Raw genomic sequence first — 27,361 nt, forward strand, 5'->3', positions numbered from 1 at the left:
TCACATGCGCCAAATACAACAGCTACAACTGTACTGTGAAATGCTTACTTATAAGCCCTTAACCAGCAGTTTTAAGAAAATAGAGTTAAGAAAAGATTTACTAAATAAATAAAAAAGTAACAAGGCTATATGCAGGGGGTACCAAGTCAGTTTTTTTTTAGTTTTCCTTTATATAACTAGGCAAGTCAGTTAAGAACAAATTATTATTTACAATGACAGCCTACCCTGGATGACCCTGGGCCAATTGTGCCCTGCGGGACTCCCAATCACAGCCAGATGTGATACAGCCTGGAATCGAACCAGGGACTGTAGTGATGCCTCTTGCACTGAGATGCAGTGCCTTAAGACCTCTGCACCACTTGGGAACCCAAGGGGTACAGGTTAGTCGAGGTAATTTGTACATGTCGGTAGGGGTAAAGTGACTATGCATAGATAATAAACAGCGAGTAGCAGCAGTGTAAAAACAAGGGAGGGGGAGGGGGGGTTTGTCAATGCAAATAGTCCGGGTATTCATTTGATTAATTGTTCAGCAGTCTTATGACTTGGGGGTAGAAGGTGTTAAGGAGCCTTTTGGACCTAGACTTGGCGCTCCGGTACTGCTTGCCATACGGTAGCAGAGTGAACAGTCTATGGCTTGAGTGACTGGAGTTTTTGACAATATTTTGGGCCTGACACCTCCTAGTATTTAGGTCCTGGATGGCAGGAAGTTTGGTCCCAGTGATGTACTGGGCTGTAAGCACCACCCTCTGTAGCTCCTTACGGTCAGATGCCGAGCAGTTGCCATACCAGGTGGTGATGCAACCAGTCAGGATGCTCTCGATGGTGCATCTGCAGAACTTTTTCAGGATCTGGGGACCCATGCCAAGTCTTTTCAGTCTCGGAGGGGAAAAGGCGTTGTTGTGCACTCTTCACAACTTTCTTGGTATGTTTGGACCATGATAGTTTGTTTGTGATGTGGACACCAAGGAACTTGAAAGTCTCGTTCGGCTCTCCTTTTCCTGTAGTCCACGATCATCTCCTTTGTCTTGCTCACATTGAGGGAGAGGCTGTTGTCCTGGCACCATACTGCCAGGTCTCTGACCTCCTCCCTATAGGCTGTCTCATCATTGTCGATGATCAGGCCTACATGTCGTCAACAAACTTAATGATGGTGTTGGAGTCGTTGCTTGGCCGAGCAGTCGTGGGTAAACAGGGAGTAGAGGAAGGGACTAATGTAGTGTTGTTGGTCGGCTGGAGACATAGCTGTGCAAACCTGTTACATACGGTATCTTTTTTATTTGAATTCTCACTGATATGAAAGATAAGTACCATATGTTTTCGAAAACCGTATAGCAAGCAATGATTATTGAAACGAGCGTCGGGGATTGGAGTTCACATGGTCCCACCGGTAAGCAGTGCTTCTAGTTGAGAACCCTTGGGATAAGGCAGAATGCCTTAATGCCTTGGGTTCTGGAGAGCAAAGTAAAACTGAATTCTAGATCCTTGATAAGCAACGTGTTAGCAGAAGTTAGCTGATCCTTAGCAGCAGTTAGCTGAAACCACCATACTTTCATTGTGCTGTATTTTAGCTCACACAATACTTTCCATTCAGCACAGTGTGTGGCATTATCGATACTGTAAACCCGAGCTTTGTTACGTGCTCGTTACCGATGTTTCACGTGATGACGTAGCCTAGCCTTGCCTGTTGGTCTTTCATAGTTGGCGACGGGAACAGCGAAAATGGCCTCAACCCTGCCTATGTGTATGAATATTTGGAGAAGATGACGACGATGAGCCCAATAACTTATTTGAACACCAAAGTGTCTTCAGTAAACACCTAAATATTGCTTAGAGTGACTAACATATCGTGACCACCAGCGAAAAAGAGGAAACCACAGCAGCAGCGGCATTTTTATTTTGTGTGCTGGTGGTGGCGCTAACCAACGTTAGCTATGGAGGATATCAACTCAAACATCAACGCGGACTTGGAGGTGCGGAAGCTACAGGACTTGGTAAAGAAACTCGAACAACAAAACGAGCAGCTCCGTAGTCGGTCTTCGTCTGGAGCAGTGTCAGGGAACCATAGACCCCATAGTGCAGGATACGACTCTCGCTTATCAGCCGCCTCAGCGGCGGGGCTGGCCGGCTTCCCTGGGGTGGGGTTCGGCGGAACGGGCTATGGAGGGCTTTTGGAAAACTCCCGTTGTTTGAGCCCCAGACTGTCATATGATGGCATCAGTTTCAGGAGAGCATATGAGGGCGAGGGGGCATCGGCTGCCACCTCTTTCACTGGCACCAATTCCTATTTTACTGACGCAGGGGAAACACTGGGTTTTATGGATGAGGGGGAAACTTCTATATTGGATGAAGTAGAAATCCTCGATCTCGAAGACATGGATTGTCTTAACGAAGATCAAGACAGCTGGTGAGTGATACAACACGATTACACCATCTGTAATTCAAGTAGTTTGAGGGTGTGCGAGAACACAACAGCACGCCCTAATGCATTTGGCTACCAGTCAACCAGTGTACCTGTGCGCCCATATATGTGACACCTCAAAAGCCGAGCGCAGCTGTTCCAAACATTAGCTATATACGATGACAACCGCCTGGGAGGGAAATAATCCTCGCTGAAATTGCTGCATAGGAATGTACCGCATGGTCATGTTCTCAATACAATAATAGCCGGCCACAGACACTGAGGTCATCACACACACTGCAGACAGATTGTCTGTCGTTCATTGTTGATTAGTGAGCGAGGGGATCACATGTGGGAACTGTCAAACCACCCCCTGCACTTGTCACGTTACATACTCTTCAATATTATATTAGTGGAACTTGGCATTCATTGTTCTGTGGTTGTTGCTCCTGTACTTTAATTAATCACAGCCCTTTATTATTAGGCCTTAATCATAACATTTGCATTTTAGCTGTCTTGTTTATTGTCAAATTAGCACCCACAAAAACTAGTAGTCATCCGTTAAGTCTACAGTATATAGTGTCTTCAGCATAAGGGAAGTTCAGTTCATATGTTGGCCAGTTGCACTATTTTGGTGACATATGTTAGACAACTGTCATGGTAGTGGGAAGAGAGCAGTGTGCACAGTAAAATTGAAAGTTGTTTACCCAGCCAAAGCCTATGGGGAAAGTGCAAGAGCCACAACCATGGTTACCTTCTTTGTTAGAAGGATTCCCAATAATGACACACACCAGCCATAATTGTATGAAAAGAGGTTGAGAGAAAGTAATTGCCTACTAGACCCTATGTGATTTTGACAATGTTATAGGGCCCCGTGTGGCTCAGTGGCTCAGTTGGTAGAGCATGGCGCTTGCAACGCCAGGGTTGTGGGTTCGATTCCCACGGGGGGCCAGTACAAAAAAAGAAGAAAAAAAAAAACGATGAATGTATGTACTTGTAAGTCGCTCTGGATAAGAGCGTCTGCTAAATGACTTAAAATGTAAAAATGTAAATGTATCCAAATTGTTTTGACAGCCAAGCCCAGCCACAGTTTCAACCACCACACTGAATTTCAGGATCATGTACTGTTTGTTGTGCATTTGTGGGTTATAGGGTAAGGGCCTTACACAGATTCACTTTTAGAAGTGTAGCCTATTTCTTGAAACTGGAGATGTTTGATTGGATTTGTGAGGCTGCACAAATCTCACTGCTGATCCCAACTTGAGGAAATCCCTCAAACGGTTTTAGAGAGTTACAGGGAGATGAGACCTCACTGTAGAGCTGATGTGAAAAAAGCCCTGTTTATAAATGAGATGTAGTTTTGTTATTAGAGACATAGTAAGCTTTAGCCTATAAGGAGGACAGTCAGTGCCCAGCTCTCTCTTCCTCTCATTCTCTGAGAGATAGGCCCTTGTCTGCCATGGTACGGTTTCAGGAATGTTATTTATTGGCATATAATGGGCCTCTTGATGGTAATGGGTTGTGCTTTAGGTCAAGGATCAGAGGAGTCCATCTATAGAAAGGAAAGTCACTAATGATGGTCAGACTGTCTGGATCAGTAGAGACTGCTGAGGGGAGGACAACTCATAATAATATCTGGAATGGAGGGAAAGGAATGGTATCAAAGACATGAAAACCATGTTTTTGATACCATTCCATTTACTCCATTCCAGCCATTATTATGAGCCATTCATTCCAACCCTCAGCAGCCTCCACTGGTCTGGATAGTAATCGTGAATGGGCCCTGGTAACCCCTAAACACATGATCAGAGCAAAAGAGCCTTTCCCAAGCCTGGCTCAGTGTGTGAGTTTGCTATGTGAATGCATTGGATACAGAAATGTCTTTGACTACAGTTCAAGAAACTATATTTTCTATATTTGGATGAGTAAGAAGGACCTAGAAGTTTACTAAGACCTCTCTGTACCAGTTCCCTATTGCCACGCTAACCCAATCCCCACACACACCTCTCCTCTGGCTGGTGATTAACACAAACACAGGATTACCCATAGTACTACTAACTGAGGGCTTGCCAGTCCTGGTCATAGACTGACTCCCATAATCCCTGAATCAGCATTAGACTGGATTTGCAACGGTTTGACAACCGCACAGCATCATCCTGCTTTTAGGGTTTGATTCTAAAATACAGTTAGGATGATCCATCCATGCACGTTTACAGGATAATTAAGCTTATAAGCACTATGTAAAAGCATAGCCATGTGGATCCACAGCATTATTTAGGCCTAATGACTATAGTAGGGCATATTGGGCCTATAAATCTGGTTGAACTTTGATTCTTTAAATGTTATGGTGAAAACCTCTGTGGCATACTTTTAGTTGCCTAAAGAATGTACTAAATATGTAGACTAGGCCTACATCTTTCTAATAGTAGGCCTTGGTGTTTGTGTCCAGTGGTTATCTGAGTGCTTTTCTCTGTGGCTGAGACAGAGCTCACAGTTGCTGACTCAGATTCCTCTTCCTGGTAGAGGCACTTTCTCTGTCAAAGTATAAGGCATAAGTATCAGCCATAGCAGCTGTGATAAGATATAGGCCTAAGCAGGTTATAACACTCACCAAACCTATATCATCAACCATCATATATTAGATAAGAGGATGTCTTGTATTTTGTGTGCGATGTCCATTGATGTCTGTGTGTTAAATTAATGTGTTGTGTTCCTTCAGGCTGTATGAGGCGAAGCTCAACAGCCCACTGCAGAAAGCCTTGAGTCCCATTGTGTGGTGTCGCCAGGCTCTGGACAATCCCAGTCCTGACATGGAGTCAGCCAAGCGCTCCCTCATCCACAGACTAGACGTCACCATGTCAGGTACTGTCACCATGCTTCTCTACTCTCTTTTCCTTCCTAGTTCCTCTCCCCTCTCATCTTCCCTCTCTATCTCCTCTTTTCCACACAAGCATACACACATCTAGGACAAATATGCGTTTGTTTTGTAGTAGGCATATGTGCTGTATGGAAGTGTTTTCTGCATTATCAAGGCCTGTATGAGTGTGTGTCTTTCTGTTTCCCTCTGCGTATTATGAGAAATTTTATTTATTTAACCTTTTATTTAACTAGGCAAGTCAGTTAATAACACCCTAAAACGGACGACCCTGGGCCAATTGTGCGCTGCCCTATGGGATAATGATAGACAATCCCTTCAATCAGGACACCAAGGCTATCTAAGTGAGATAGGTTACATTTTTGGAGGTATGCTCATGTAACACCCATATTGTATTGAGCAACATTTTGCTGACGATCGCTATCCCTAAACCTGTGTGTTCTGAGTAATGATCACTGATCAGGTGGCAATAGTAGTTACGCAACACCTAAGGCTGGCACAAATATCGTATTCAACTTCATATTCAAGTAGATGTAGTTTACCCAATAGCAGTTTTTCATTTTTACATGATGTGGGTAAAGTTGGTAATCATTGTATGAGCAGAAAGAACAGCACGGTCGGGAGGAGAAGCTTAATTTCCAAAAGTTGTCAGCGGTCACAGGGGTCACCAAAACTGTTTTGTATTCATTATGTCCTAGTTAATTTACAAAGATGCATTACAAGCTAAAAAAAATATTCAACGAAAATTTGAGTTATGACAAATAATCATTTCTCAAAATTCCATAATCGTTACAGCCCTAGCAACACTCCAGTCACATACCCCTAGGCGGGCGGACGGACAGCATCCTCATGGGGTATCTGTCCTGTCATCCAGAGTCAACACCTGACCAGTTCTCCTCACATCCCTTCCTGTGGATTTATGTGCATCGTATACTGAAGTTAAATTCAGACTATATCAGAAGAGACTCTGAGGCTCTGGTGGGTGACAACATACTAAATGGGTATTACTATTCACAGAAGCAATGGAGGGAGGGAGGGTTAGAATGGGTGGTGGTGATATCATCATACTAGGTTAGGAGAGGATTATGTCATCCATAAAATATGGACATGACCTAATGCTTCAGTCACTGCCGTGCCCCCCCCCCCCCCCAACCCCCCCCCCCCCATCATCTCTACCTCACTCTAAGGACAAAGGGAAGTTCTACAGATCAACTGGTTGATACATTATTATTTAGGTGTGCGTTAACCAGCAGAAAACAGTAGTGCAGGCTATAGGGCTGCACCTAGGGGTTCCGGAAGTGGATTCTCAATCCTTGTAACTCATGGTGATATTACTGCTGAGATTGCAAAACGACTTGTACGTTGAAGTAGTTTCCATTAGTTATGCATGTTTCAACTTCTGTGTTGAGAAATCCTGTTTTTGCCGTCAGTTTCTGTTTCAAAGAGCACCACAACCTACACTAACCATGGGTCTTGCTGTCTTTGTTGTCCAATCACAGAGCAGATACAAGTCACATGATCTGTTAGCGAGCACATGATGTGCCGCAAGGCTCAACTTCTCCGCTGTTTTGGTGCCCTGGCTACCATGCTGCGAACAGCGTGAAGCAAACCTGTGCACATGCGCAGATACTGTGTGAGAGCGAAGTCTTGCACCAAACTCATCTCATTCTCTGCAGTGCTGCTCGTCGCAATGTCGTTTTCTACCTTTAACAAGGGTTCACCCACCTGGTGACTGGGTTCGATCTGCCTATACCTGTGGGAAGAAGCGGTAGACAGCTGTCAGACATGACTGCACGTCAACCACATGACAAGCAGAGCGGGCCTAGGCGTGTACTATGCATCTTGTGTGGTTGTACTGTTGTGGGCTCCTCAGTGACACCCTTTATGGCTGCTGGCTCCTTTCTACCACACTCTCTTTACCATGGCGTCGTGTGAGGATTGTGTTTGTTCTGGTGAAGGAATTTTACCGAGCAGGGCATCGCGTCTGGCTCATGACTAATGTAATACACAGGTTGATCGTAGATTTGGACCACATCATAAGATTATATTCAATGCTTTCTGGAAAATCCTTTCAGAGGTTTGAGCCTTCAATGTCCCTGTGAAATTCTGCAAAACTAGATTCTGGCCATTGTTATAACATTATACAACTGGAAGCATGGCCCAGAAAGGGACTATACTGCTAGTACCAGACCTGTAATGCTGGGCTATATTCAGAATGTAGCCCATGTAGAACTGTGCTTTGAAAACTGTCCACAGATTCCATCCAGTTCTTCTCTACAGCAGAAAGTCAGTCCCTAACCCCAGGCTGATAGCTGGCCTATCCAGCCATGCTCGCCCTAACATGTAGTTACAGTTTCAGTACTTAAATTATCATGGATTGGATATCCCCGCCTTCTCTAGGTCACGTTCTTTCACTTGTTAATCTCTCCCCTGATTTTTGTTTTTCCTTTCTCTCCCTGAGCCACACAATTATGTTGCCTGCTCCTCATGTGAAATGCTAAGAGCTACACTATGTGGACACCTGCTCTTCGAACATTCCAAAATCATGGGCATTAATATGGAGTTGATTCTCCCCTTTGCTGCTGTAACAGCCTCCACTCTTCTAGGAAGGCTTTCCTCTAGGTGTTGTAACATTGCTGCGGGGACTTGCTTCCATTCAGCCACAAGAGCATTAGTGAGGTCGGCACTGATGTTGGGCGATTAGGCCTCGCTCGCAGTTGCCTTTCCAATTCATCCCAAAGGCGTTCGATGGGGATGTGGTTGGGGCTCTGCGCAGGCCGGTCAAGTTCTTCCACACCAATCTCGACAAACCATTTCTGTATGGACCTTGCTTTGTGCAAGGGGGCATTGTCATGCTGAAACAGGAAAGGGCCTTCCCCAAACTGTTGCCACAAAGTGTTGGAAGCACAGAATCGTCTATAATGTCATTATATGCTGTAGTGTTAAGATTTCCCTTCACTGGAACTAAGGGACCTAGCCTGAACCATGAAAAACAGCCCCTCCACCAAACTTTACAGTTGGCACTGCATTCGGGCAGGTAGCATTCTCCTGGCATCCGCCAAACCCAGATTAGTCCTTTGGACGGCCAGATGGTAAAGCATGCTCCATCACTGCAGAGAACGTGTTTCCACTGCTCGAGAGTCCAAAGGCGACGAGCTTTACACCACTCCAACCGACGCTTGGCATTGCACATGGTGATCTTAGTCTTGTGTGCGGCTGCTCGGCCATGGAAACCCATTTCATGAAGCTCCCAACTAACAGTTATTGTGCTGCCCTTGCTTCCTGAGGCAGTTTGGAACTCGGTAGTGAGTGTTGCAACTGAGGACAGACAATTTGCGCTACGCACTTCAGCTCTCGGCAGTCCTGTTCTGTGACCATGTGTGTCCTACCACTTCGCGGCTGAGCCGTTGTTGCTCCTATATGTTTCCACTTCACAATAACAGTTGACCGGGGCAGATGTAGCAGGGCAGAAATTTGACGAACTGACTTGTTGGAAAGGTGGCATCACTATGATGCCACATTGAAAGTCACTGAGCTATTCAGTACGGGTCATTCTACTGCCAATGTTTCTCTATGGAGATTGCATGGGTGTGTGCTCGATTTTATACACCTGCCAGCAACAGGTGTGGCTGAAATAGCCAAATCCACTAATTTGAATGGTTGTCCACCTACCTTTAGCCATGTAGTATAGCTGTCCCAGTCCGTCTCAAGAACCTTTTCTTTTTCACTTTAAGGAGGCTTCAATGCAAAGTATTGTTTACATTTTCTTTGTCTAGCTTAGCTGTTTAATTAGACCAAACAAAAAAATGTTCTGTTGGTTACAGACTTTATACTGTCTAAGCTAATTCCAGTGGAAGAGCTTTTATTACTGCTAGTCTCTTGGCTAAAAATGAATGGAAATAGTGGTTATTAGGGCTGGGAATTGCCAGGGACCTCACGATACTTAGGTACCAATTGCTATTCAATGTTCCAAACATGTTACCCACCATGTGTCTATTGCAGAGGGACAAGGGAGAGCCATGAGAAAATGTGTTTTGACCAGTCAGGGAAATGAAAGTGCTGAAAACAAATTGGCTCCCTATTTAAAAAGATCAAGAACAATCTATGAAGGAAAAATAGAGTTTTGGTGCAAGTACAGCTAACTAGCGCAAAAATAATATTGTGATATTGTCAAACCTATACGATATATCGTCAAAAATAATATCCCGATATGTAACTAGCGATTTCCCCCCACCCCATCACTAGTGGTTATACACCTGAATAGGGTTGCACATTTTGGGGAATATTCAGAGATGGAAACTTTGTGGGAATATATGGGAATTAATATTAATACCATTTAAATGTAGATGTTTTTTGCATTGGATATATTTACCATATCATATGGAGACATAAACATAAACCTTTTACCTTATCATAAGTAGACATAATTGCAAATGATTAAATCCTTCCAATAGAAATGTAAAATTAACTTTAATTAAATGAGTTGACTCTTCACATAGGATGATTTCAACAAAAGAAAGGGAATATTTAATGATCCAACGCATCTCCCAAAAATGTTTTCAACATACTTATGTAAAATGACAGTCTAGAAACTAAAGCTTTGGTTGTCTTCCTCTCAGGCTTCCATGTCTTCTCCCTGTACCTTCTCAATATCCTCCTCCTTGATCATCAGACTCTGAGGCCTCATCTTCACTGTCACTTTCCAACCTTGTTGAGGATTTTAAAAAGCCTCAGATTTGCCCGGATGGCCACCAATTGGTCAACCCTTGTATTGGTCAGCCTGTTGTGTGCTTTGGTGTGTGTGTGTGTGTGTGTGTGTGTGTGTGTTCCCAAACAAGGACCAGTTGCGCTCTGAGGTGGCTGATGTTGGTGGGATTTAGAGTATGATGGAGGCAACAGGGGATAGAGCCTCAGATCCACAAAGTTCCTTCCACCAGGGGGCTGATGAGATATGTTGGCACGACTGCCATATTGCATCTCCATCCCAAAGCCCTTGCATGGAAGTGTACTTCGCCAGACTGCCAAGAACCTTTCCCTCATCCAGGCCAAGGTAGCGAGACACGGCGGTGATGACACCATAGGCCTTGTTGATCTCTGCAACAGACAGAATGCTCTTGCCAGCATACTTGTGGTACAACATGTACGCTGCGGTATGCATGTGCTTCAGGCAGAAGTCTTCACGCTTTATGATGTATTTCAGAACTGCAGTTTCCTCTGCTTGGAACCACAGTGAAGTGGGCAGGGCAGTACGGATTTATTCTCTTACATCTGCAAGCAGAGTCTGAACATCAGACAGGATGGCATTGTCTCCGTCAATCCATGCAATGGCTACTGCTATAGGTTTCAGGCTGCTTACCACTCTCTCCCAAAATACATCATCCAGGAGGATCCTGTTGATGATGCGGTCCATATCGGCAGACTGTGATATGGCCATTTTTTGGAGACACTCCTTCCCCTCCCCAACGGGTGTTGCTGGGCAGCTTCAATGTGGTGCTCTTATTCTTCTCACTTTGCTTGGTGAGATAGATTGCTGCTATAACTTGATGACCCTTCACATACCTAACCATTTCCTTGGGTCTCTTGTAGAGTGTATCCATTGTTTTCAGTGCCATGATGTCCTTGAGGAGCAGATTCAATGCATGAGCAGCACAGCCAATGGGTATGATGTGAGGGTAGGACTCCTCCACTTTAGACCAAGCAGCCTTCATGTTCGCAGCATTGTTTGTCACCAGTGCAAATACCTTCTGTGGTCCAAGGTCATTGATGACTGCCTTCAGCTCATCTGCAATGTGGAGACCGGTGTGTCTGTTGTCCCTTGTGTCTGTGGTCTTGTAGAATACTGGTTGAGGGGTGGAGATGTAGTTAATTATTCCTTGCCCACAAACATTCGACCACCCATCAGAGATAATTGCAATACAGTCTGCTTTCTCTATGATTTGCTTGACCTTCACTTGAACTCTGTTGAACTCTGCATCCAGCAAATGAGTAGATAAAGCATGTCTGGTTGGAGGGGTGTATGCTGAGCGAAGAACATAGTAGTACAATAGTCATTTACAACATTAACAATGTCTACACTGTATTTCTGATCAATTTGATGTTATTTTAAATGGACAAAAAATGTGCTTTTCTTTCAAAAACAAGGACATTTAAGTGACCCCAAGGTTTTGAACGGTAGTGTATGATTTGGCACAGTATTTGCAAATGTACACAGCTTTTCCTTCTACATTCGCTGCAGTGAAATGTCTTCACACATCAGATAGTGCCCGTGGCATTTTCCTGTAAAATTAGGAAATAAATGTGTAAAAAAAATAATATATATACACACACAATTCCATGTGCAGATAAATAGTTAAGTAGTTAGATTGAACAACTCCTTTTAAGATAAATGTTTTAAAATGAAACATGTATGGAAACAGGTGAATTAACACTCCTCAGTTAGCAGGGTCAAGCAAGTTAAAACCGACATGGTAGCAAAAACTAACTAGCAGAAATAGTTAACAAGTTAGAAATGATTTAAACACACTTCGCTGTAGGCTACTATTTACTAGTTAACAAATGTCATATAAAATGTATTCACCCCACCCAGTATTGTAATCAAAACTTACCAGAAAGCATGTAGTCCTTGGCTCAGACAGTGTAGTAGTGTGGACTCAATAGCATCTCATTAGTGTCTGAGAATCATCTGTACATGTGATGGAAGAATGCACTGTGCATGCAGAGGGTTGCAATTCCATTGAATTGGGGATCGTTTAACCAAAATATGCCACAAGACCTAGAATTGCCTTACGTGTATCCCACAAAAAAAGCAAACTTTTTATGGATTAATTTAAGCAAAATTCCCATGGAAAAATTCTGGAAATTTACCGGAAAGTTTGACCCTTTGCAACCCTACTCCTGAATAGCTTTCCTGCATTTCCTCAACTTCGTAGTGTTATGGGATGGTTTTAGGATGGAGGGAGCAAGTGTTAAATGTTGAGTAAGCACCTCTGTATGATATGTATATAAATGTTAACCATTATTTAGGTTTCTGGGATGTAATTTTTTTTTTTTTAGCATGGTTTGTTTTAGTACAGTGTTTTAGGACAACACTATTTTAATTTGTCCCAGTGCTGCAGATCCCTGCTGAGATGGAGCCAGCAGTCTGACTGTCTGTTACTCCTACTGATTTACTGTTCCATCTAATCACCTCCTAGCCCTTAACTCATTCACCCCTGGCTAGCCTGGCACCATTGGATACATGTGGAACAGCTCTGAATGCACCCTCTGAAACTCTGTCCTTTCCTTGTGGTTTGTAACTGCAGTAATCTCCCCATTGGGACCACCAGAGGTTGACCTCAACAATGCGTTGCCAGGGGTTGTGTTCTGGGTCACAGATGACACAGACCCATGGAGGTGCAACTCAGAGGCTGGTAGCTCACTGTGTTAGATCCCTATCAGCTCTCTCGGAGTGTGAGGACCTATATCCTGTAGGCCTATAGGTATACTGCTGATCATCCCATAACACAACATATCTCAGCTATAACTAGCTCTATCAGCTCTAGGAGTTTGGACATAATCTGAACTACAGACACGTTTGTCTCTGAGGTCACTGTTTTAGATATGTTAGACACTTATCATGAGCTTATCTGCGAATCCACAGAGGACAAAGTGATCAAGAAGTGTGTAAGTCTGCAGAAGAGTACTTGTGTCCCTGGTTAAGGCCTACGTGTGCAGGTGGTTCTGTGGTAGTTGCATGTTGTTGTGATCCTAGTATTCCTCAGTGGCTGATCTCTAAGGAAGTGAGTGAGTTGAGTGGACATGTTATTTTGAGAGAGAGGGTGAGAGAGAGGGAGAGAATGTGTTGCTTGTTCTATGTTGCGCTGCATGTGCTCACTGCTCATTGTTTGTCTGTATTGTAAGTGTTTTTAATAACCTGTCCAGGGACTGTGATTGAAAATTAGCCGGCTGGCTAAAACCGGCACTTTTACTGAAACGTTGATTAATGTGCACTGTCCCTGTAAAAATAAACTCAAACAGAAAGTAGAGCGAGTTGATCATTAAAGGCTACTTTCCAGTCACCACCCAGCTGTGTAAACACATCTAGACAGGGGAAGAAGGGAGAGAGAGTGATGAGCAAACGAGTGGCCCTGGAGATTGGAGTGTATGCAGCACTGCGGGCTGAGCCGAGTGGGGCTGCAGTACAACAGTCAACAGTAATGGCTATTGGCTAATGTGTTGTGTCTCTGTCAGAGCAGCTAGCCAGCCAGGCCTGGTCTAATGACTCAGCTAAGGGAGGGTCCATGGTGAGTCTGCCTCCCTGGGACTGACTAACTGACTGGTTGTATAGAGTCTCTGTGGAGAGCTGGATAGATATCACTGTGTACTACTGAGTGAATAGACCGTATTGTTAGCTCTTTCTCCAGTCCGTCATAAAGACGCCCACGCCTGCCATGTGTTTTATGTGACTCTAGAATGTGCACCACTGTCAACACACTACAGAGGAGAGGACTCAGAGAGAACATGTGTGTGACTGTGTACATTACTGTGTGTCAGTGGTTGGTATAATGCAGCTTGTGAGGGGGCAACCTGCAATGACTTCCCATGTGAATGACTGGTTATTACGATGTAGCTTGATGGCTGTACAACAGTCCCTTATGTGATGAAGATATAGGCTTTATCACAGTATGTTTATGGCAATTCTTATTTATGTATGATTGGTATTGTACACTGCTCAAAAAAATAAAGGGAACACTTAAACAACACAATGTAACTCCAAGTCAATCACACTTCTATGAAATCAAACTGTGCACTTAGGAAGCAACACTGATTGACAATAAATTTCACATGCTGTTGTGCAAATGGAATAGACAAAAGGTGGAAATTATAGGCAATTAGCAAGACACCCCCAAAAAAGGAGTGATTCTGCAGGTGGTGACCACAGACCACTTCTCAGTTCCTATGCTTCCTGGCTGATGTTTTGGTCACTTTTGAATGCTGGCGGTGCTCTCACTCTAGTGGTAGCATGAGACGGAGTCTACAACCCACACAAGTGGCTCAGATAGTGCAGTTCATCCAGGATGGCACATCAATGCGAGCTGTGGCAAAAAGGTTTGCTGTGTCTGTCAGCGTAGTGTCCAGAGCATGGAGGCGCTACCAGGAGACAGGCCAGTACATCAGGAGACGTGGAGGAGGCCGTAGGAGGGCAACAACCCAGCAGCAGGACCGCTACCTCCGCCTTTGTGCAAGGAGGTGCACTGCCAGAGCCCTGCAAAATGACCTCCAGCAGGCCACAAATGTGCATGTGTCAGCATATGGTCTCACAAGGGGTCTGAGGATCTCATCTCGGTACCTAATGGCAGTCAGGCTACCTCTGGCGAGCACATGGAGGGCTGTGCGGCCCCACAAAGAAATGCCACCCCACACCATGACTGACCCATCGCCAAACCGGTCATGCTGGAGGATGTTGCAGGCAGCAGAACGTTCTCCACGGCGTCTCCAGACTCTGTCACGTCTGTCACATGTGCTCATGTGCTCAGTGTGAACCTGCTTTCATCTGTGAAGAGCACAGGGCGCCAGTGGCGAATTTGCCAATCTTGGTGTTCTCTGGCAAATGCCAAACGTCCTGCACGGTGCTGGGCTGTAAGCACAACCCCCACCTGTGGACGTCGGGCCCTCATACCACCCTCATGGAGTCTGTTTCTGACCGTTTGAGCAGACACATGCACATTTGTGGCCTGCTGGAGGTCATTTTGCAGGGCTCTGGCAGTGCACCTCCTGGCACAAAGGCGGAGGTAGCGGTCCTGCTGCTGGGTTGTTGCCCTCCTACGGCCTCCTCCACGTCTCCTGATGTACTGGCCTGTCTCCTGGTAGCGCCTCCATGCTCTGGACACTACGATGACAGACACAGCAAACCTTTTTGCCACAGCTCGCATTGATGTGCCATCCTGGATGAACTGCACTACCTGAGCCACTTGTGTGGGTTGTAGACTCCGTCTCATGCTACCACCAGAGTGAGAGCACCGCCAGCATTCAAAAGTGACCAAAACATCAGCCAGGAAGCATAGGAACTGAGAAGTTGTCTGTGGTCACCACCTGCAGAATCACTCCTTTTTTGGGGGTGTCTTGCTACTTGCCTATAATTTCCACCTTTTGTCTATTCTATTTGCACAACAGCATTTGAAATTTATTGTCAATCAGTGTTGCTTCCTAATTGGAGAGTTTGATTTCACAGAAGTGTGATTGACTTGGAGTTACATTGTGTTGTTTAAGTGTTCCCTTTATTTTTTTGAGCAGTGTATTTGTGAGACATTCTAATGCACTGTTGGTGCTAGTAACATAAGCATTTTTCAGCACCAGCCATAACACCTGAAAATTGGTGTACTTGACCAATAAACTTAGATTTGAATTTTCTCCACAGCAAACAAGCGTAGGAGCCTGTATGGAAGTCCCTACAGTCCCCATGTGAACTACGGAAGCCCATACTGCACAAACACAGCTAACGGCCCCTACAGCAGTGGCTTCAACTCCCCCTCCTCCACCCCCAGCAGGGTGCCCATCGTCAGACAGCAGCTGATGCCCCCCGTCAACCAGGGTACTGTACACTGGCATGTAAAGCCTGTCTTTAACTCTCCTTCCGTAGCCCTCTCTTGTTCTTTATGTTAAAACAAACTTTAGTTGACAGCTTGGTTTAGACCTACAGGTGTGTGTGTGTTGGACCAGTATGAACACCTAATGTGTGTGTCCCAGCAGCTCACCAGCAGCAGTGTGGTGGCTCAGTAGAGAGAGAAAGGAACCCCCCGGCGGTCAGCCCTCAGTCTTCAATAGACAGTGAGCTGAGCACCTCAGAGATGGACGAGGACTCTGTAGGATCCTCCACCACATACAAGCTCAACGATGTCACTGATGTACAAATCCTAGCTCGCATGCAGGAGGAGAGTACGTACCATCTTCTAACTCTGTCTGTTTGTCCGGGAAAAACATTTACCCACCAGTCAGAGATGCTGTGTGTTTATACTGTCTTTCTCAGTACACACAAGTGGTGTATGTCTAACCGTCTGTGTGTTTTTCCAGGTCTTAGGCAGGACTATGCTGCCACAGCGTCCAGACGGAGCTCTGGTTCGTCCTGCCACTCTCTGAGACGCAGCACCTTCAGTGACCAGGAGCTGGATGCCCACAGTCTAGAGGACGATGAGGAGGCTGTACACCCCACCTTCCACATCCCCTCAAACCGCTTTTCCCCCTCCCCCAGACACTCCCCTCATGCCTCCCCCAGAAACTCCCCCCGCTCCCGCTCCCCCGCACGCTCCCTGGAGTACAGCCACCCCCACAGCCGAGGCTCCCCGCAGCCAATCATCAGCCGGCTGCAGGCACCACGTCACTCCCTGCAAAGCCACACCCCCCAAGACCTGCAGACCAACGTGGTGAAAAACGAAGGTAAGGAGACGCTGGCTCACTACACCTCAGGACTACCTCCTGAGGATTGAGAGACTAGAGGGGAAACGGTTTTGTTCATAGTTATGAAGGATAAATTATATATTCTGATTCAAATTAGGACCACTGCTGGTCAAAGGTCATGTGTAATTCTGGGCCATTGCGTAGTTGTTCAGTCCTGGTTTCAGTTGTTTTCCTTCGTTGTGTTGTTTGTAGAGAAGCTGAGGCGGAGTCTTCCTAACCTGACCCGCTCCAACGTGGCCCAGCAAGGCCCAGAGCCCGTCAAGAACAGCAGGAGCTTTGAGTCCAACCTGCAAGTGCCAAACGGAGGCTCACCCAGACACCAGGCAGTCAGTCAGTCTGCCAGTGAGTACTACATACACATACAATGTTTATCATATCGCGTGTTCACTCAGTAATAGCAATCTGAGACAGTCTGTCATTTTCATATTATTCTCTCGTATATTGACATAACATTTTTGTTTCTCAAGCATATTCAACATCAGTAATGTTATGAAAGGAATAATGTGTAGTGTTATAGTTTTGTGATGTTGTAGCTAGTCAGTGTGTTAGTGGGTACACCATACATCCCTCTCAGGCTCCCCCTTATTAAACCTCTATTGCTTTGTACTGTCTTGGCTTTGATGGTTTGGGATTCTCTCTCCTTTTGATTAATTTCACTATTTGAATCATTTCTCCTTCTGTGCACTCTTCTCCTTTTTATCCAAATCAATTAGAATCCAGATTTAAAAGTAGATTATTGTGAGGATTTAGAATGCAGAGAGAACTGAATAAAACACGGAATGTTATTTTGTTATCGCCACCAACTGAATTCTCATAGTTAAAACCTCTTACTGTCTAATCACACCTACTCATTCAAGGGTTTTTCTTTATTTTTAATGTTTTCTACATTGTAGAATAATAGTGAAGACATAAACTATGAAATAATGTGTTAAACAAATCAAAATATATTTTATTTGTGTATCCCACAAAAAAAGCAAACTTTTGCCTTGATGACAGCTTTGCACACTCTTGGCATTCTCTCAACCAGCTTCACCTGGAATGCTTTTCCAACCGTCTTGAAGGAGTTCCCACATATGCTGAGCCCTTGTTGGCTGCTTTTCCTTCACTCTGCGTTCTAACTCATCCCAAACCATCTCAAGTGGGTTGAGGTCGGGTGATTGTGGAGGCCAGATCATCTGATGCAGCACTCATCACTCTCCTTATTGGTCAAATAGCCCTTACACAGCCTGGAGGTGTGTTGGGTCATTGTCCTGTTGAAAAACAAATTATAGACCCACTAAGCGCTAACTAGATGGTTGGCGTATCGCTGCAGAATGCGGTGGTAGCCATGCTGGTTAAGTGTGGCTTGAATTTTAAATAAATCAGACTGTTTCACTGCAAAGCACCATCACACCACCTCCTCCTCCATGCATCACGGTGGGAACCACACATGCGGAGATCATCCGTTCACCTACTCTGCGTCTAACAAAGACACGGCGGTTGGAATCAAAAATCTCAAATTTGGACTCATCAAACCAAAGGACAGATTTTCACCGTTCTAATGTTCATTGCTCGTGTTTCTTGGCCCAAGCAAGTCTTTTCTTATTATTGTTGTCCTTTAGTAGTGGTTTCTTTGCAGCAATTTGACCATGAAGGCCTGATTCACACAGTCTCCTCTGAACAGTTGATGTTGAGATGTGTCTGTTACTTGAAGTCTGTAATTTCTGAGGCTGGTAACTCTAATGAACTTATCCTCTGCAGCAGAGGTAAGTGTGGGTCTTCCTTTTCTGTGGCGGTCCTCATGAGAGCCAGTAAGCTCATCACAGAGCTTGATGTTTTTTTTGCGACTGCACTTGAAGAAACGTTCAAAGTTCTTGAAATTTTCCGGATTGACTGACCATGTCTTAAAGTAATGATGGACTGTTGTTTCTCTTTGCTTATTTGAGCTGTTGCCATAATATGGACTAGGTCTTTTACCAAATAGGGCTATCTTCTGTATACCACCCCTACCTTGTCACAACACAACTGATTGGCTCAAATGCATTAAGAAGGAAAGAAATTCCACCAATTAACTTTTAATAAGGCACGTCTGTTAATTGAAATGCATTCCAGGTGACTACCTCATGATGCTGGTTGAGAGAATGCAACGCTGTCATCAAGGCAAAGGGTGGCTACTTTGAAGAATCTCAAATATAAAATCTATTTTGATTTGTTTAACACTTTTTTGGTTACTACATGCTTCCACTTGTCATTTCATAGTTTGTCTTCACTATTATTCTACAGTGTAGAAAATAGTAAAAAATAAAGAAACTCTTGAATGAGTGGGTGTGTCCAAACTTTTGACTTGTACTATATCACTGTTTTATTGTTTCGCTCTTGACACTGGCTGATAATAGGGGTCATCTCCTTTACCTTTCAGGGCTTCTTCTGGTTGTGGTGTGCATTGACATCACTATCCCTGCCTCTCTCTATCTGACCGCAGAGCATGTGCTGCCTTTCACCCACCCCTCTCTTTCTGCTGAGGCACTGGCTGTGGTTTGGCCTAGTGTTGGCCCAGCTTGACTGGCAGTACTTTACCCCTGGCAGTCTCTCTGGACTGTGAATGTCTGGCTGCAGCACCCCCTAGTGTTTCAGGCTGCTATTATACCTTTGCCTGGGAATGACACTCAAAGCCAGGCTTGGCGGATTTTTACAGTGGCTGAACTGCCTCACCCCTCCTTCCTCTTCGGCTGCCTGGCTCAACCCTAATCTCCTTTCCCTGGTCCAGTAACCATAACAGTACAGCAGGTCAGAGTAAGGGCTGACTCTCTCTTCCCAACTGTCATCTCCATTTCTCCCAGTAGCCCAGCACTCCTCCACTCCACTCCACTCCCGGTACTCGACTCCCCCTCGCTCCTCCCAAACAGGAATTCCCCCTCGATCCTTACAGTCCCCGAAACCCAAACAGCACCTCCAAAGCCCTTCTTCTCTGCGAGGTAAAAGCCTGCCAGTGCCTGGGATCATTCACCTTACGAGTTAGAGTTCCTACATACTCACACATCCTCAGTAATACACACGACCACATTCTTTACCAAACGTAAAGCATTTTGTGTTTTACTGTGACTGGTTGGCTGTGTGCCTGCCTGTGTGAGGTACCTGCATGCACTCGACCAAATATAAAGTGCCAGAAAATTTGCCAGCCAAGTAATTGTTTTCTGGGATGGTCAGGGTAGGCAGCTTCTGGTCGGGAGTGAGGTCTTGAAAGTTTGAGTGTCCATGGTGTTGCTGGGTCTTGTCTGGAACAGATAACTCTTATCTCCCCTACTGGTGATGGGGAGAACCTGCTGAGAAACCCTGTGGTTCTGGAATGCCTTAGGGCTCACAGACCTCAAGGCTGTTTCAGATAATATCAGTTTCTGATGTCACTGCAGTCACTCCTCCTGAACTCTTCTTGGTAATGGTTGCGGATTGGTTTGTATTAGTGTGATGTACTGTTATTGGAAAGTATAGGCTCTAGAAGACTTCTTAGTCCAGAGATCTTTTCCCATCCATGTCATCTATTGCACTTTCTCCTGCTGTTCTGAATGAAGTCAAATCTCTCCTGTCTTCATCTTGTTTAGTCCATCTTTCCTGTTGCTTTGGAGAAGAAGGTGATTTCAGTGAGTATTCACTGATCATGCTCCCAACTTTTATATATTGTGTTTGTGGTTTCATGATGTGTTAATGTTGTGGCATTATCTGTGCCCTCCCTATCACTGGAGGGCATATGTGCCTCATCCATCCTACACATCAACTACTATAGTGGTTCTTTGTAGTCTGTGTAAATACTTAATACAAGGCCTCATCTTCATTCATTGTTTCCTTTTCCTTGGTTTCATGGGTCTTGTAATTTAATGCAAAATTCAATTATCAAATTATTTAAAGAATTCTTCTGAATGCATATTAGGTAATAGTCTACACATGTTATTTCTCATACATATTGTTTTTGTATCATATGTGCCTCAGATCATTGTTGTTAATTGCTCAGTGGTGAAACACTGAGAATGATGTAGATCTCTGTTGTGTGTGTATAGTGAAGTGTCATCCTCTATTCATAATATAGTGTACTGTACTGACCCGTCTCCTGTTCGTCCAGTCCCTTCTCCCAGTAAGCTGCGAACCCCGGCCACTCCGTCTCCCCTGGCGCTGAGGCAACCTGTGAAGGCCACGTCTACCCCTGGCTCTGGAGCCTCAACCCCCACACGCTCCCTGGGCCCAGCACGCAGCGGCCTGCCCCGGCCCAGTGCAGGAGGGGGGGGGGTAGGCGGCACCCCCGTGCCTCGCAGCAAACTGGCCCAGCCAGTACGCAGGTAGGTACACACAGCTTCAAGGCAAGTGTAGTTGTCAGTTGATTGCAGGTGTATCAGACATTTTTAGTCTTGCCTAATGCCTCACAGAACTAATCTGTTTCTCTGGTTCTTCTCTTCCTCAGGTCTCTACCTGCCCCTCGGACCTACAATGGCGGAAGGGAAGGAGATAACTGGAGGGAGGGTTGCTACTGAGGCTGGCCTGGTCAGCAGGGGGCACTGTGTGGCCCTCTGATCAGCACAAAGAGGCAGACCAACATTACAATGCGGCACTTTATCAACCAAGATTACTTTTACCATGAATTAAGGAATAAACTATAACAAAGACAAAGTCAAATTCGTCTTTCGTCTTACTATCATAAGGAGCATGATCTGAACAGCTGAAGCAGCATGGTGTGTGTCGAGGATCTGAAAGGGCCAGGCAGGGCTGGGAGGCAGAATCCTAGAGAGAATGCCAAAGAAACCAGCTGAGCTCTAGCATCCCGGTGCCACCAGAGGGCACTCTCATCTGCCTCAGTGTGTCTGTTCAGCAATCAGTCAATAAGTCTTCACAAAATGCTTCTCTCCCTCAGGTAGAAGTGTTTGTACACATTTCTCTTTTTGCAGTCTGTTCTCAACAGATGCCTTTGTCAGAGATCTCTATGATGATGCTGTGCAGGTAAAATGTTCCCTTAATGTTAAAGAATTGTTAACATTTTACAAAGTCTTGTCAAAAATCATAGTTTTTTCCTCTTGTGAATGAACTAGAATGTATTGAAATGTTTGACATTATTTATTCAAATCATTATTTAAAAAGTTCATTTTCCAAATATCCATATTCAGTATTTGTTTTCTATTGATTTGAATATATATATTTTTTTATTCTTTAAAAAAAATCAAAACCTTACTGCAAAGCTAATTCTCCAAAGTATTTTTAGATGGTTTCATAACAGGACATTTGAGTGTTGATGTTTTTATGTTGATAACACAGGTGACTGGTAGAAACAGGCCAAAGCCCCATCCCAGACCTAACCTGTATCGACTATCACATCTGTTTCAGGGCTGGCTAGTGATGTTGAGCTGCGCCAGTCAATGGCAGTAGTCACAATCTCAATCCAGATCTACTTCTGGTTTGGTTAGTTAATTCTATTGCTTTCCACCATTAGATGAATATGCCGTTGCAACATCCAGACAATATAGTCAGAGATATGTAATCCCAGTAAAATATATCAAATCCAACCCTTGTAGCCATGAGACCTGAGCATGCAGCAAAGGCTTGATGTAGTTAATTTAAAACCTGCAACAATATAGTCAGTGTATGTTATGTCAAGATGGAATAAATGATCCTAATATCTTAAAATTATAATGGAAAAGTTCAATAGGTTAGTGGCCATTGCCACTTGTGCTTTAAAATAAATCAGGAGTGCTGAGATTCATAGGGATGGTATTAGTGTGGCAGAAATTAATGAACTAGTGCCTATTACTTTCAAGTTTAACTTTTTTTTTTTAATGTGCTTTTTATCTGTTAATTTATCCTCACGTGCCAGTGTCATGGTTTGCCAATATAATTTGTCTGCATTTTTGTTTGGGCTAATATACTTTTGGTAATTTTGTAATTGTATCAACAATACATTTATACTTGCTTTTGGAAAAAGTATATGCGCCTTGATATTTATAACTAATTACTCTTTCAGAGCGAGGTGCCTCTGTATGTCAAGGTTTGGATTTAGTGGAACGCTTGGGCTATTTTTGCGAAGACATGCCACACCATTTTGTGTGATTTGTTTTTTCATAATGATTTTTTTTAAATCCACCTACATGACATTCAGTTTCCCTGTGTAAACTCACATTTCAAGTAAAAAAAGTTGAACTGTTCTTGTCTATTGTGTCATGATGAATAGGGCCAATTTCATTCAAACTCTTGTCAATTCAGGGCATTCATTGAAATGCAATCCATAAAAAGACTGGAGCTTTACTGGCAACGTTCCAAGTCTTCCATAGCGTTTCAGTTAATTTCCTGCTCCTGACGCGTCCTGCATTGATGTACCATATAAATATATGCGTAAAAGATGCTGCTTTCTCATTGATGTGTGATTTATCAGCTGTTGTGGCAACAAATAATCCATTGTCCTCATAAGGCATCTCGTTGCTCTACCAATCCATTAGGCTTGGGGAGAAAGTGCTCATGTCTGGGTTTTAGGGATTGATTTGGCCAGGAAAGATGGTCCTCTCCAACCTGGAAAGCTGTCATTTAGGGCCCGAGAGACGTAGGAAATGTACGCCTTTCTTAAGCACGTCTCAGTAGTTGGTATTCAGACTTAGCTTATGCATGTGGTTCCCTTGGAGTTTACTGTGTCCGGAAATGAATTCACCATTTTCTGTATTCGGAGTTCACTCAAACATTTTAAGCGTTGTTTTATTATTGACAGTTAAAGCTGATTTCAGGATTGTATCTCAATTTGATCTCCTTAAATATAAGTGATTTATTTCAGTCTCTGAATTGTTTAATCAAACTTTTCACCGCCAGGGCATAAAAAAACTTCAATCCATCTCCTGAAATAGCCTAGCTGGGCGAGCATGCGGACTAGGCTCGAGCTTTTTCCCTGTCTAAACTAGCTGGCAAGCTGGAGTATGCTAATTTTCATCCTCACCAGTCTATTCCATTTTTTCAGCGTGCAAAGCTTGTTACGCACCTTGCATAAGGTATGTCTGAATACCAAGTACTGAGAAGTGCATAAGAAACGCATACATTACCTAAGTCTGAATCGGGCCCTAAATAACAGCTTTCCTGGTTGGAAAGGACAATCAGACAGAAGGGATAACCCAGTCATGCATGTCACATGGGCTACAAAGCTGAAGCATCCATTAGAACGTTCTGACCTCCAAATATGGTAGTGAGAGAGGGTGGAACTAGGCCAACATTCTGCCAATTTTCTCATCGATGAAACACCTGATCTCAATAAATGTTTCTGTTCCCAAATCTAGAATGTTACGAACACAGGGCTCCCGAGTGGAGCAGCGGTCTAAGTCACTGCATCTCAAGAGGCTTTCTCTGGTTCAAATCCAGGCTGCATCACATCCGGCCATGATTGGGAGTCCCATAGGGCGGCGCACAGAGGGAATATGAGAGGAAATATGCAAATACATACAACGTGCCAATAGAATCTCGCTAGCTTGGCTTTGCCAACCTCCTTGCTTGTTCTGCCCACTATGCTTCATTTGTGCCCATTGTAAAGGAAACAGATGAACTATCTTGGGTTAGTTCAAAATATCTTTGGGACCATCCAGAGTCCATCAAAGAACAGGAAGTTACCAAAACAGAGAAGATGAAAATCTGGTTTATGGTGATGGCTTTATGGGATAACTAGCAACTTGTAAACAATTACCCATTCCTATAATTGAGTACTATTTTAATAGTAATGTTAAATAATGCACATTATATTATATGACTGCTGCCTCCCGTTTAAGTTTATTGTGATGGTAATGACATTTGTTTTTGATGATAGTTAGGTGGAGGTCGCTAGCTACAAAATGTATCTTCAACCTAGCCTAACTTTTAGCTAGATAGCTGCTCTGCAGTGCAAGCTAGCTAGACTTGCAATAAAGTTAGAGAAACAAGTGGAGGTAACTAAACAAAACATGTTTTATCACCTGAAACAATATATTTATCCTGTCTCGAATGAAAAGGTCATTTTGCAATCTCCCAAAATAAATGTGATCACTGACGAGACAGGCTCTCCATCTTGCATTACAAACACTACACTTGTCGGTTCAGTAGCTGGGCAAGACTCCGTGAAGATGACTTACGGCGTAATGAAATACGTCACGAGTGGCGCAGAGGTCCCAGGCACTGCATCTCAGTGCTAGAGGTGTCACTACAGACCCTGGTTTGATTCCAGGCTGTATCACAACCGGCCGTGATTGGGAGGCCCATAGGGCGGCGCACAATTGGCCCAGCGTTGTCCGGGTTAGGGTTTGGCCGGGGTAGGCCGTCATTGTAAATAAGAATTTACATCCATTTTCATTTCAAAGAGGTCTGATTACCTCCAGGTATACATCACTATACACTGAACAAAAATATAAATGCAACATTTTTCTAAGATTTTACTGAGTTACAGTTCATATATGGAAACCAGTCAATTTAAATAAATTCCTTAGCCTCTAATATATGGATTTCACATGACTGGGAATACAGATATGCATCTGTTGGTCACAGATACCTTTAAAAAAAGGTATGGGCGTGGATCAGAAAACCAGTCAGTATCTGGTGTGACCACCATTTGCCTCATGCAGTGTAATGTTGTCCCATTCCTCTCCAGTGGCTGTGAGAAGTTGCTGGATGTTGGCGGGAACTGGAACATGCTGTCATGCATGTCGATCTGTGTATTCAAATTGACATTGATAAAATGCAATTGTGTTCGTTGTCCGGAGCTTATTATTTAATATTTTTATTCAACCTTTATTTATACAGGTTTTTCTCATTGAGATATATATCTATATATATGTGTATACCAACAATTGTTCGGGAAGCTGCGCATCTTTTATGCACTCCAAACCTTTCACTACTTGCCAAAATTTGGATGGATTATTATAATTATCCGAAGTAGATTTAAGGTAGTGGTCTGCTTTTAGTTTTCGGTTCATAGCCACAGCCAGATTTCAAAGACGTTTAAAAGCAATCCAATCATCCTCCGAACCAGACCCTCTTGCTTTAGCCCACATAGCATAGCAACTCATCTGTAAACCAAGGGTTCTCTCTACCCTTAATCCTGAACTTTTTGAAAGGGGCATGCCTATTGCATAAATCCTGGAATGCATTGTGGAAATAAGAAAAGGCTAATTCAAGTTCCAGTTTCTTTTTGTAATGACACATGGAGATCGCTTAGGAATTTTAACCATCTCTCACCCAGGCAATAGCACAGTGATCACTTCAAAAATACCAGAAACATTAAAATGATGAGGTGTATTGGTTAAGATCAAATCAAAGATGATTCCAGAGAATACTTTATATTTAACCTAGTTACACTGTTGTCAATCTGAGTGAGATTATAGGTATTGCATAGAATTTTGAGTTGATCAGAACTAGATGTTAATCCTGATTCCGATCACCCATCAAGACAAACTCAGAGTTGACATGCTGTGATAACAATTTGAAAATACAATCCAGAGAGCCAGCAGTAACAGATCTAGGTCTAACAACAATATTTAAAGATGAGCCAAGGTTCAAAGACAGATATTCAAATTGCTTAGGTTTAGTAACAGAAGTCAGAACGACCGCCTAGAACTTGTCTTTTACGTACACAGCAACACCACCACCCTTAGATTTACCATCTGCACGAAAAACATTGTAACCATTTATGCCAATATTTTTGTCTGTAATAGATTTTTTGAGCCAGGTTTCAGAAACGTCAGGGTCGGCAGTTTTTATGCATATATTCACAAAATCAAGCTTCAGCAGAAAACTTCTTACATTCATATGCAGAAACTTCAGGCCACTCTAACTACTTAATTTGGCAGGCGTCAGGACCTGGGTCAGATTGCACATTTCCAGACAGTAGAAGCAGCAAGATAATGGCAAGCCTAGATCGGGGGTTACAACATTTGGATTTACAGACAGCACTTGAATGACAATCCAGTCACCAGTCTTTAACGCCACATATTTCAGATGTGTAAAGTCCAGAGACATGGTTAAGTACCAAGAGAATAGTGCAAGAGTTAGATTTCTCCCATGTTGTTTGGGACGAAATGTTCAGAGTTACATGTGATCTGCAGTTGTGAGGCCGGTCGGCAGTACGTACTGCCAAATTATCTAAAACGAGGTTGGAGGCGGTTTATGGTATCGGAATAAAAATTATATTCTCTGGCAACAGCTCCGTTGGACATTCTTGCAGTCAGCATGCCAATTGCACGCTCCTTCAAAACTTGAGACATCTGTGTTGTATGACAAAACTGCACATTTTAGAGTGACCTTTTATTGTCCCAAGCACAAGGTGCACCTGTGTTATGATCATGCTGTTTAATCAGCTTCTTGATATGCCACACCGGTCAGGTTGATGGATTATCTTGGCAAAGGAGAAATGCTTACTAACAGGGATGATAACACATTTCCGCACAACCTTTTAGAGAAATAAGCTTTTTGTGCAAATGGAACATTTCTGGGATATTTTATTTCAGCTCATAAAACATGGGACCAACACTTCACATGTTGCGTTTATATTTTTGTTCAGTGTAAATAACATTCCCACCCTAAGTATCAACAGTCAATCCAGTAGGGGCTGGAAACTATAGAGAGTTTTGATTGTTCAATAGCAACGGAATGTGGGAGTGCACAACAAAAGTTGAGAAGGGAGCAACTGCAGCCCACAATTCAGG

The 27,361-nt window shown here is 43.8% G+C and overlaps 1 protein-coding gene across 4 annotated transcripts; it reads left to right on the forward strand.

Annotated features, from left to right (window-relative positions):
- Positions 1 to 1,696: 1,696 nt before the first annotated feature.
- LOC120054915 (SLAIN motif-containing protein 2-like) lies at positions 1,697 to 22,863 on the forward strand. 4 transcript variants are annotated; one of them, XM_039002648.1, is made up of 9 exons: positions 1,697 to 2,404; positions 5,118 to 5,260; positions 15,670 to 15,843; positions 15,999 to 16,187; positions 16,323 to 16,685; positions 16,899 to 17,048; positions 19,526 to 19,660; positions 20,800 to 21,013; positions 21,136 to 22,863. In XM_039002648.1, the coding sequence occupies exons 1-9, from the start codon at positions 1,932 to 1,934 to the stop codon at positions 21,203 to 21,205; spliced, it is 1,911 nt and encodes a 636-aa protein (XP_038858576.1). In that variant the 5' UTR covers positions 1,697 to 1,931; the 3' UTR covers positions 21,206 to 22,863. The 4 variants fall into 4 exon arrangements, with proteins under 4 accessions (XP_038858576.1, XP_038858578.1, XP_038858577.1 ...); XM_039002650.1 differs by having other exon boundaries at positions 1,932 to 2,404; positions 19,529 to 19,660; XM_039002649.1 differs by having other exon boundaries at positions 1,932 to 2,404; positions 16,002 to 16,187.
- Positions 22,864 to 27,361: the final 4,498 nt, after the last annotated feature.

The sequence above is a fragment of the Salvelinus namaycush genome, chromosome 10 (genome assembly GCF_016432855.1).
Source record: "Salvelinus namaycush isolate Seneca chromosome 10, SaNama_1.0, whole genome shotgun sequence".
Taxonomy (NCBI): Eukaryota; Metazoa; Chordata; class Actinopteri; order Salmoniformes; family Salmonidae; genus Salvelinus; species Salvelinus namaycush.